Source organism: Balaenoptera physalus (assembly GCF_965194825.1).
Source record: "Balaenoptera physalus genome assembly, chromosome: 17".
In the NCBI taxonomy this organism is placed as follows: domain Eukaryota; kingdom Metazoa; phylum Chordata; class Mammalia; order Artiodactyla; family Balaenopteridae; genus Balaenoptera; species Balaenoptera physalus.
Genome location: NC_138895.1, coordinates 49,302,903 through 49,315,278, shown reverse-complemented (window position 1 = coordinate 49,315,278; position 12,376 = coordinate 49,302,903). Strand labels below are relative to the sequence as shown.

Sequence of the window (12,376 nt, the reverse complement as noted above, 5' to 3'; positions counted from 1 at the left end):
AATTGAAACTGTGATTAAAAATCTTCCAACAAACAAAAACCCAGGACCAGATGGCTTCACAGGCGATTTCTATCAAACATTTAGTGAAGCGCTAACACCTCTCCTTCTCAAACTCTTTCAAAATATAGCAGAGGGAGGAATACTCTGAAACTCATTCTATTAGGTCACCATCACCCTGATACCAAAACCAGACAAAGATTTAACCAAAAAAGAAAACTACAGGCCAATATCACTGATGAACATAGATGCAAAAATCCTCAACAAAATACTAGCAAAGAGAATCCAACAGCACATTAAAGGGATCATACACCATGATCGAGCAGGGTTTATCCCAGAAATGCAAGGATTCATCAGTATACACAAATCAATCAATGTGATGCACCATATTAGCAAACTGAAGAATGAAAACCATATGATCATCTCAATAGATGCAGAAAAAGCTTTAGAGAAAATTCAGCACCCATTTATGATAAAAAATCATCCAGAAAGTAGGCGTAGAGGGAACTTACCTCAACATAATAAAGGCCATATATGACAAACCAAGAGCCAGCATCGTTCTCAATGGTGAAAAATTGAAACTATTTCCACTGAGATCAGGAACAAGATAAGGTTGCCCACTTTCGCCACTGTTATTCAACATAGATTTGGAAGTTTTAGCCACAGCAATCAGAGAAGAAAAAGAAATAAAAGGAATACAAATTAGAAAAGAAGAAGTAAAACTGACACTTGTTTGCAGATGACAAGATACTATACATAGAGAATCCTAAAGATGCCATCAGAAAACTACTAGCGCTAATCAATGAATTTGGTAAAGTAGCAGGATACAAAATTAATGCACAGAAATCTCTTGAATTCCTATACACTAATGATGAAAAATCTGAAAGAGAAATTAAGTAAACACTCCCATTTACCATTGCAACAAAAAGAATAAAATACCTAGGAGTAATCCTACGTAAGGCGACAAAGACCTGTATGCAGAAAACTATAAGACATTGATGAAAGAAATTAAAGATGATAGAAACAGATGGAGAGATATACCATGTTCTTGGATTGGAAGAACGAACATTGTGAAAATGACTATACTACCCAAACAATCTACAGAGTCAATGCAATCCTTATCAAACTACCAACGGCATTTTTCACAGAACTAGAACAAAAAAGTTCACAGTTTGTATGGAAACACAAAAGTCCCCGAATAACCAAAGCAATCTTGAGAAAGAAAAACGCAGCTGGAGGAATCAGTCTCCCTGACTTGAGAGTATACTCCAAAGCTACAGTAATCAGGACAGTACGGTACTGGCACAAAAACAGAAATATAGATTGATGGAACAGGATAGAAAGCCCAGAGATAAACCCACGCACATATGGTCACCTTGTCTTTGATAAACGAGGCAAGAATATACAATGGAGAAAAGACAGCCTCTTCAATAAGTGGTGCTGGGAAAACTGGACAGCTACATGTAAAAGAATAAAATTAGAACACTCCCTAACACCATACACAGAAATAAACTCAAAATGGATGAAAGACCTAAATGTAAGGCCAGACACTATCAAACTCTTAGAGGAAAACATAGGCAGAACACTCTATGACATAAATCACAGTAAGATCCTTTTTGACCCACCTCCTAGAGAAATGGAAATCAAAACAAAAATAAACAAACAGGACCTAATGAAACTTAAAAGCTTTTGCACAGCAAAGGAAACTATAAACAAGACGAAAAGACAACCCTCAGAATGGGAGAAAACATTTGCAAACCAAGCAACTGACAAAGGATTAATCTCCAAAATATACAAGCAGCTCACGCAGCTCAATATCAAAAAAAAAAAAAACCAACCCAATCCAAAAATGGGCAGAAGGCCTAAATCAACATTTCTCCAAAGAAGATATACAAATTGCCAACAAACACATGACAGGATGCTCAACATCACTAATCATTAGAGAAATGCAAATCAGAACTACAATGAGATATCACCTCACATCAGGCAGAATGGCCATCATCAAAAAATCTACAAACAATAAATGCTGGAGAAGGTGTGGAGAAAAGGGAACCCTCTTGCATTCTTGGTGGGAATGTAAATTGATACAGCCACTATGGAGAACAGTATGGACGTTCCTTAAAAAACTAAAAATAGAACTACCATATGATGCAGCAATCCCACTACTGGGCATATACCCTGAGAAAACCATAATTCAAAAAGAGTCATGTACCACAATGTTCATTGCAGCACTATTTACAATAGCCAGGACATGGAAACAACCTAAGTGTACATCAGCAGATCAATGGATAAAGAAGATGTGGCACGTATATACAATGCAATATTGCTCAGCCATAAAAAGAAACAAAATTGAGTTATTTGCAGTGAGTTGGATGGACCGAGAGACTGTCATACAGAGGGAAGTAAGTCAGAATGAGAAATACAAATACCATATGTTAACACATATATATGGATTTTAAAAAAGAAAAGAAAAGAAAAAAAATGGTTCTGAAGAACCTAGGGTCAGGACAGGAATAAAGACGCAGAAATAGAGAATGGACTTTAGGACATGGAGAGGGGGAAGGGTAAGCTGGGACGAAGTGAGAGAGTGGCATGGACATATATACACTACCAAATGTAAAATAGTTAGCTAGTGGGAAGCAGCTGCATAGCACAGGGATATTAGCTAGGTGCTTTGTGTCCCCCTAGAGGGGTGGGATAGGGAGGGTGGGAGGGAGATGCAAGTGGGAGGAGATATGGGGATATATGTATACATCTAGCTGATTCACTTTGTTATACAGCAGAAACTAACACACCATTGTAAAGCAATTATACTCCAATAAAGATGTTAAAAAATAAGTAAATAAAATTAAAAATAAAACAAAACAAGAAACAACAAATAACAAGTTTTGGCAAGGATGTGGAGAAAATGTAACACTTGTACACTGTTGGTGGGAATGTAAATTGGTGTAACCACTATGGAAAACAGTACAGAGAGTCCTCAAAAACTTAAAACTAGAACTACCATAAGATCCAGCAGTTCCACTACTGAGTATTTGTGAAGAAAACAAAAACACTGATTCTAAAAGATGCATTCACCCCTATGTTCATTGCAAGACTATTTACAGTAGCCAAGATATGGAAGCAACCTAAGTGCCAATCAATATATGAATGGATAAAGAAGAAGTGGTACACACACACACACACACACACACACACACACACACACACACCGGAATATTACTCAGCCATAAAAAAGAATGAAATCCTGCCATTTGTGATAACATGATGGACCTATAGGGTATTATGCTAAGTGAAATAAGTCAGAGATAGACAAATGAACAAACGGAACCAAACAGAAACCGAGTCTTAGACACAGATAACAAACAGGTGCCAGAGGGGAGGGTATTGGTAGGAGGAGAGAAATACATAAGTGGTAGTGAGAGGTACAAACTTTCAGTTACAAAATAAATGAGTCAGAGGTATGAAATGTATAGTGTGGGAATATAGTCAATAATTATGTAATATCTTTATTGTGACAACTAGACTTATCATGGTGATCATTTTCAACGTATAGAAATATCGAATCACTGTGTTGTGCACCAGGAACTAGCATGGTGTTGTAGGTCAATTATACTTCCAAAACAAACAAACTCATAGAAAAAGAGATCAGATTTGTGGCTACCAGAGGTGGAGAGTGGAGGGAGGGTGAATTAGATGAATGTAATCTAAAGTACAAATTTTCAGTTATAAGATAAATAAGTACTAAGTAGGTAATGTACAACATGATAAAAATAATGAACACTGCTGTATGTTACAAATGAAAGCTGTTAAGAGAGTAAATCCTAAGACTTCTCGTCATAAGGAAAAAATTCTTTTTTCTATTTCTTTAATGTTATGCCTATGTGAGATGATAGGTGTTTTCCAAACCTCTTGTGATCATTTCATGATGTGTGTAAGTCAAATCATTATTGTTGTACACCTTTAACTTAAACAGTGCTATATGTCAATTACATCTCAATAAAACTAGAAGAAAAATTAAATTATTAAAAATTTAGGTCAAGGCTATAGAAAAATCCCTTTACTTCATCATAAATATAATCTACATAAATGTAGATCCATAATAATTTTTGGTACCCAGTTAAAAGTTTAAATCAGTAAGTTCTGTTTGTGAAAATTCATATAAATTTTTGAAATGTGCATGTTACTTTATATGTGTTCTTCTAGAGTAAACGGTTTAAATGAGGGAGCTGATACTATCTTACCTTCAGTTTATTTCCTGGGGCAAATATTTCCAAAATTAATTTTGAAAATTGTTTTTTTAGCCAACCTGGTGCTACTCAAAGTACATAGAAGCCTTAGAACAGGAAAGGATTCTTCTTAAAATTCAAGAAGAACTAGAAACAAAGTTGTTTGCAGGTAATTTTTGCTTTTTGCTTACAGGGTTGCTTTGTTATCTTCTATTACAGATTAATATTAACGGACTTTGTTAATGATTACTTCACTGTTTCCCTTATTTCTCTTATTTTTGTGCAGCCACACCATCTTTTACAAATTTCAAGTCTACTGCTTCTGCTATGTCTTTGAAAAAGACCATATCTTCCCACAACATCCAGAGTGAGTTTCATGTGATAGTCTGTCTTCAGTTCTTTCTTCCTTATTGTTAGAACTCTACCTCTCACCTGGCCATCTGGAGAGGGTAGGAAGGGATGAGGACTGATTCCTTCCCAACTGCTCTGACCCCCAAGTTAGGAGAATTTCAGAGTGTGTGTGTGTTCCGTCTGTCTCTGTTTTTTTCTCCTCTGCTGAGGAGGAAAGACTATGACATATACCCAACACTACATTATACTTCCAGAGTGACAGCACTCATGGAAGTGTATACACTGCTGCTGATAGGTACAAGATAAGTCATAGACTGAATTGATCAGTCCCATCCATGTCCCTCTGACTCACACACTAATGCACATGCACACCCGCACAGTGCACACACAAAACACACACACATACACTTACACTGTCCAGTAGCAAATTGATGGCTAGGAGCACCTTGCCTCCCTTCTGAATGGCACAGTCTCCTGAATAGGAAGACCCCTGGGGAATGATAATTTATTCCTTCTGTCTACTCCTTATCTAGTCTTCTCTTCCACAAAGAACATTTATGGAAGAGTGGGCTCAGTTTCCCAAGCTGAATTTTTCTAGGTTCCACTTTCCCAAGATGGGAATATAAGAAGGAACTGAAAATAAAGAACTGAAAATCAAGCTGGGGTCCTTCTCTCATACAGATACTGATGTGATTATACAGTTTTGATACTAGCGTTAGAGTTTAACAATGCCCTTACAAAGTAGTATACTAGTATAATGTAATGTGTGTAACCCATTGACCTAATACTTAAAGAACCCAGTAAAAGCCCCTTTTCTCTTATCTTCCATCTTGTAGCTTAGATTTTTGTTTCTGAAAATCCTTAGTTTTCTGGTTCTTGGGAGGGTTTGACGAGCAGGCCTTTATGCTCTTAGCCTGCTCATCTCTTTTCTCTTCTGATTTATCCTACCCACTGTGCCCTCTGTCAGTTCCCCCACCCCTTAGACCAACCTCACAGTCCCTCCAACATTGAGGGTGTGCTGACACATTTGTTAACTTTTTTGATCCTTCTTACAACTCTGTGTACATTTCTGTTTTTGTTGGTTGGGATTTAAATTTTCTCTAGCAGCTTATGTTTCAATCATTTCTTCTTCTTCTTTTTTTTTTTTTTTTTTTTTGCAGGAATTCTTTAAACCAAATTTAACTAACATGGAAGCTCAAGTGAGTTTTTGACGGTCTGCTTTAGAGCAAGCCTATCATCTAAATAAAGTTTAGCTTGTTTTACTTCCACAGTTTGAAAACGAAGTCTCTTCTGTACACACGACATACAAGACTACAAAAAAATTTTTAACTTATTTAGGATAAAATGACTTCTATCTAGGTTAGAAGAATCAAAATGTTTTGCTTATCGCCCACGTTAAGGAGCTATGTTTTGCTCCTCAAGTAGTCTTTCAACAAATATTTCTTGAGCACTCACTATACGGTTGACCCTTGCACGACACAGGTTTGAACTGCACAGATCCACTTATAGGCAGATATTTTTCAGTAGTAAACATTACATTACTACAAGATCTGTGGTTGGTTGAATCCACAGATGCAGAACTGCACATACAGAGGACCTATGGATACAGGGGCCTACTATAAGTTATACACAGATTTTCAACTTTGTGAAGGGTTCAGTACCCCTACCCTCAGTGTTGTTCAAGGGTTAGCTGTACTTGGTTAGCAGATATATTCGGCAAGTGGTTAGGGGACTAATATTCCTAGCAATAAATTGACCCAAAACATAGAGGGAAGAGCCTTCCCCACCTTATCCCTATCCCTATCCCACTCTAAAGAAACCGTGTATTAAAACAGTGGTTCTCAGACTTTAGTGTGCATAAGACTCACCGTAACATTTGCTAGCAATGCCGATTCCTGGGCTCACTCTCTGAGAGTCTGATTCAGTAGTTCTTGAGCAGAACCCAGGAATCTCCCTCTTTAATGGACATCCTAGTTGTCTTTGTGATACAGGCATTCCACAGACCACTCTTTGAGATAAACTGTTAGGGTAGCAAGAGAAGACCTTTAAAAGGCAAAAGCCCTCTTATTAACTGGAGTTACACTTATAGCAGAGAGAACCCAGACATACATCCTCCTATCCTCTTTCCTGGAGGGAAAGGAGAATCTGAAATAAATGATCTGGGAGGATGAACCTTCACCATCTGTTGGCCTCAGGACTCAGAAGCTCCAAGGACTGTGACCTGGCTTAGCAGGTTGGAAGCCTTAGACTTTCACCTTATTATGATCCCAGAAAGTATATGCAAAATAGGAACTACCATTCCTAATTCTCTAAAGAGTTAGACATTGTAAAGGGGGGAAGCATCAGGAGGCACACCTCAAAGATCATTTTTCTTCTAAAGCAGTGGTTTTTTGGACACTTTTTTTAAAGCATTGGAACCCTGTAGTTTCCTCTGCTCCCATACTCCTCTATACCCCACATTGGCCAAGAAGTTTGTATCTCTTTGCCATTCATTGCCCTTGTTTTTTTTTTTTTTAATTCCATTCCTTTTCTGCCTTCTTTTGATTTTAACTGAGCATTTTATGTGATTCCATTTTCTCTCTTAGCGTATCAATTATACTTCTTTTTAAAATTTTCTTGTTGGTTGCCCTAGAGTTTGCAATATACATTTACAGCTAATAAAAATCCACTTTCAAATAATACTCTGCTGCTTCATGGGTAATGCAAGTACGTTTTAACAGAATTTTCCAGTTTCTCCCTCCTGTCCCTTATCATATTGCTGTCAATGAATTCACTTATCCATAAGCTATAATCACTGAATGCATTATTGCTGTTATTATTTTGAGCAAACTGTTTTCTCCTAGGTCAATAAAGAATAAGAAAAATAAAAGGTATTATTTTACCTTCATTTATTCCTTCTCTAATGGTCTTTCCTTCTTTGTGTAGATCTGAGTTTCTAACATACCATTTTCCTTCTCTCTGAAGAACTTCTTTTAAAATTTCTTTCAAGGAAGGTCTGTTGTTTGCCTTAGAATATCTTTATTTCTCCTTTACTTTTGAAGGATAATTTCACCAGATAAAGAATTCTAGGTTAGTGGGTTTTTTTCTTTCAACACTTCAAATACTTCACTCTCTTCTTGCTTGCATGGTTTCTGAAGAGAAGGCAAATGCAATTCTTTTCTTATCCCTCGGCTTCTTTCAAGATTTTCTCTTCATCTTTGATTTTCCACAATTCAAATGCGATATGTCTAGGTGTAGATTTTTTAGTATATGTCCTGCTTGTGATCTCTGAGCTTTCTGGATCAGTAGTTTCATGTCTGTCATAAATTTTGGAAAATTCTGTCATTATTACTTCAAATACTTCCTCTGTTCCTTTCTTTTTTTTCTTCCACTATTTCTATTACATACATGTTGCACCTTTTGTAATTGTCCCATAGTTCTTGGATATTCTATTCTGTCTTTTTCATTGCTTTTTTCCTCTTTGCATTTCAGTTTTGGAATTTTCTACTGACCTCTTTTCAAGCTCACTGATTCTTCCCACAGCTGTATCTAGTCTATTGATGAACCCACCCAAGGCGTTCTTCATTTCTGTTTCAGTGTTTTCAATTACTAGCATTTCCTTTTGATTCTCTGTTTGAATTTCCATCTCTCTGCTTACATTACTCAGATGTTCTTACATATTGTTCACTTTTTTATTAGATCTGTTAGCATATTAATCATAGTCATTATAAATTTCTGGTCTGATAATTCCAAAATTTCTGCCATATCTGAGTCTGATTCTGATGCTTACTTTTTGTCTCTTCAGACTGTGTTTTTTTTTGCCTTTTAGCATGCTTTGTAACATTTTGTTGAAAGTAACATATGATGCATCAGGTAAAAGGAACTGAGGCATATGGGCACTTAGTGTGTGAGGTTTTATGTTTTTCTGGCTAGGAGTTAGGCTGTATTTAATGTTTGCTATAGCTGTGGTGTTAATGGCTGAAATTTCTTCTATGTCCTTATTTTTTATCTCCTCTGTTGTTTTGAGTTTTCCTAGAGATTCCTTCATAGGGTCTGAGGCTTGCAGTTCTTTTATCTGTAATCCCTGTTATTATACAGGAGCACTATTAATGTGGTAGTAGAATGTGAGAGAAAAAGTGTTTTATAATCCCCTGAGTACATCTCAGTCCGTTAGTGAGCCTGAGTTGGGTATTTTCCTTCTCCCATGTCAGTTAGGCTACGGAAAAACCACAGTCTGTTAGGCTGTGGCAGAATAGTTTACCTTGAGGGCTGGCCTTGTTAGGAAGACCAGAGAACTCTGGGTGTATTCCAGTATGGTTCCTCCATCCTTCCCCATACCAGAAGCAGGAGGGGATTTTTCTCTGATCTTTACAATGAAAACCTGGTGGAGCTCCTGTAAGTAAAATTCAAGAATGTGGTGGAGGGGCAGGGAGGAGGGTATGGAAGCTAAGGGCCCCCTTGGATTTCTAACTCTCAAGCTATTCTACACTGAGCCTTGAGAAATTCATCAATTACCATTTAAAGTTTTCCTACTGAGGAGATTGGTTCAAGATGGCAGAGTAGAAGGACGTGCTCTCACTCCCTCTTGCGAGAACATCAGAATCACAACTAACTGCTGAACAATCATCAACAGGAAGACACTGGAACTCACCAAAAAACATACCCCACATGCAAAGACAAAGGAGAAGCCACAATGAGATGGTAGGAGGGGTGCAATCACAATAAAATCAAATCCCATAACTGCTGGGTAGGTGACTTACAAACTGGAGAACACTTATACCACAGAAGTCCACCCACTGAAGTGAAGGTTCTGAGCCCCACCTCAGGCTTCTGAACCTGGGGGTCCAGCAATGGGAGGAGGATTTCCTAGAGAATCAGACTTTGAAGGCTAGCGGAATCTGATTACAGGACTTCAACAGGATTGGGGGAAACAGAGACTCCACTCTTGGAGGACGCACACAAAGTAGTGTGCACATTGGGAAGCAGGGGAAGGAACAGTGACCCCAGGAGAGACTGAACCAGACCTACCTGCTAGTGTTGGAGGGTCTCCTACAGAGGCGGGGGGTGGCTGTGCCTCACTGTGATGACAAGGACACTGGCAGCAGAAGCTCTGGGAAGTACTCCTTGGCACGAGCCCTCCCAGAGTCCACCATTAGCCCCACCAAAGAGCCCGGGTAGGCTCGTGGTGGGTCGCCTCAGGCCAAACAACCAACAGGCAGGGAACACATTCCCACCCATCAGCAGACAAGCGGATTAAAGTTTTACTGAGCTCTGCCCACCAGAGCAACAGCCAGCTCTATCCACCAACAGTCCCTCCCATCAGGAAAATTGCACAAGCCCCTTAGATAGCCTCATCCACCAGAAGACAGACAGCAGAAGCAAGAGGAACAACAATCCTGCAGCCTGTGGAACAAAAACCACATTCACAGAAAGACAGACAAGATGAAAAGGCAAAGGGATATGTACCAGATGAAGGAAAAAGGTAAAACCCCAGAAAAACAACTAAATGAAGTGGAGATAGGCAACCTTCCAGAAAAAGAATTCAGAATAATGATAGTGAAGATGATCCAGGACCTCAGGAAAACAATGGAGTCAAAGATAGAGAAGATGAAAGAAATGCTTAAAAAGACCTAGAAGAATTAAGGAACAAACAAACAGAGATGAACAGTACAATAACTGAAATGAAAACTACACTAGAAGGAATCAAGAGCAGAATAACTGAGGCAGAAGAACGGATAAGTGACCTGGAAGAAAGAATGGTGGAATTCACTGCTGCAGAACAGAATAAAGAAAAAAGAATGAAAAGAAATGAAGACAGCCTAAGAGACCTCTGGGACAACATTAAATGCAACAACATTCGCATTATAGGGGTCCCAGAAGGAGAAGAGAGACAGAAAGGACCAGAGAAAATATTTGAAGAGATTATAGTCGAAAACTTCCCTAACATGGCAAAGGAAATAGCCACCCAAGTCCAGGAAGCGCAGGGAGTCCCATACAGGATAAACCCAAGGAGAAAAACGCTGCCACACATAGTAATCAAATTGGTAAAAATTAAAGAAAAAGAAAAATTATTGAAAGCAGCAAGGGAAAAACGATAAATAACATACAAGGGTGGCTTCCCTGGTGGCGCAGTGGTTGAGAATCTGCCTGCTAATGCAGGGGACACGGGTTTGAGCCCTGGTCTGGGAGGATCCCACATGCCGCGGAGCAACTAGGCCTGTGAGCCACAACTATTGAGCCTGCGCGTCTGGAGTCTGTGCTCCGCAACAAGAGAGGCCGCGATACAGAAGAGGCCCGCGCACTGCAATGAAGAGTGGCCCCCGCTTGCCGCAACTGGAGAAAGCCCTTGCACAGAAACGAAGACCCAACACAGCCAAAAATAAATATAAAAATAAATAAATTTTAAAGAAAAGATTACTATAAAACATACAAGGGAACTCCCATAAGGTTAACAGCTGATTTCTCAGCAGAAACTCTACAAGCCAGAAGGGAGTGGCATGATATACTTAAAGTGATGAACGGGAAGAACCTACAACCAATATTACTCTACCCGGCAAGGATCTCATTCAGATTCGATGGAGAAATCAAAAGCTTTACAGACAAGCAAAAGCTAAGAGAATTCAGCACCACCAAACCAGCTCTACAACAAATGCTAAAGGAACTTCTTTAAGTGGGAAAGACAAGAGAAGAAAAGCACCTAAAAAAACAAACCCAGAACAATTAAGAAAAAGGTCATAGGAACATAGATATCAATAATTACCTTAAACGTGAATGGATAAAATGCTCCAACCAAAAGACAAAGGCTTGCTGAATGGATACAAAAACAAGACCCATATATATGCTGTCTACAAGAGACCCACTTCAGACCTAGGGACACATACAGACTGAAAGTGAGGGGATGGAAAAAGATATTCCATGCAAATGGAAATCAAAAGAAAGCTGGAGTAGCAATACTCATATCAGAAAAAATAGACTTTAAAATAAAGAATTTTACAAGAGACAAAGAAGGATACTACATAATGATCAAGGGATCAATCCAAGAAGATATAACAATTATAAATATATATGCACCCAACATAGGAGCACCTCAATACATAAGGCATCTGCTAACAGCTATAAAAGAGGAAGTCGACAGTAACACAATAATAGTGGGGGACTTGAACACCTCACTTACACCAATGGACAGATCATCCAAACAGAAAATTAATGAGGAAACATAAGCTTTAAATGACACAAAAGACCAGATAGATTTAATTGATATTTATAGGACATTCCATTGAAAAACAGCAGATAACACTTTCTTCTTTTTTTTTTTTTTAGTTATTTCTGAGATATACATTTTAAAGTAATAACTAGAATTATGACTTATAACATTATACCAGAACATATAACATTTTTAGAAATTTCATGTAATGTCTGAAACATTTATATTAACATATTTCCATACAAATAACACAAAGTTTAGTACTAATTGTTTTTTTGTTTGTGTGTTTTTTTATACTGTCGGTTCTTATTAGTCATCAGTTTTATACACATCAGTGTATACATGTTATTCCCAATCGCCCAATTCAGCACACAACCATCCCCACCCCACTGCGGTTTTCCCCCATTGGTGTCCATACATTTGTTCTCTACATCTGTGTCTCAACTTCAGCCCTGCAAACCGGTTCATCTGTACCATGTTTCTAGGTTCCACATATATGCGTTAATATACGATATTTGTTTTTCTCTTTCTGACTTACTTCACTCTGTATGACAGTCTCTAGATCCATCCACGTCTCAACAAATGACTCAATTTCGTTCCTTTTTACAGCTGAGTA

The 12,376-nt window shown here is 38.2% G+C and overlaps 1 protein-coding gene across 2 annotated transcripts in view; it reads left to right on the top strand.

The window, feature by feature from the left end:
- Positions 1 to 9,676, top strand: part of RGS22 (regulator of G protein signaling 22) — a 182,870-nt gene extending 173,194 nt beyond the window's left edge. For both annotated transcript variants that reach the window (XM_082432682.1, XM_082432681.1), the window contains 3 exons: positions 4,302 to 4,395; positions 4,513 to 4,593; positions 5,738 to 9,676. In XM_082432682.1, the coding sequence (XP_082288808.1) occupies positions 4,302 to 4,395; positions 4,513 to 4,593; positions 5,738 to 5,748 (186 nt within the window). In that variant the 3' untranslated portion in view covers positions 5,749 to 9,676. The remainder of the gene's footprint in view (positions 1 to 4,301; positions 4,396 to 4,512; positions 4,594 to 5,737) is intronic.
- Positions 9,677 to 12,376: the final 2,700 nt, after the last annotated feature.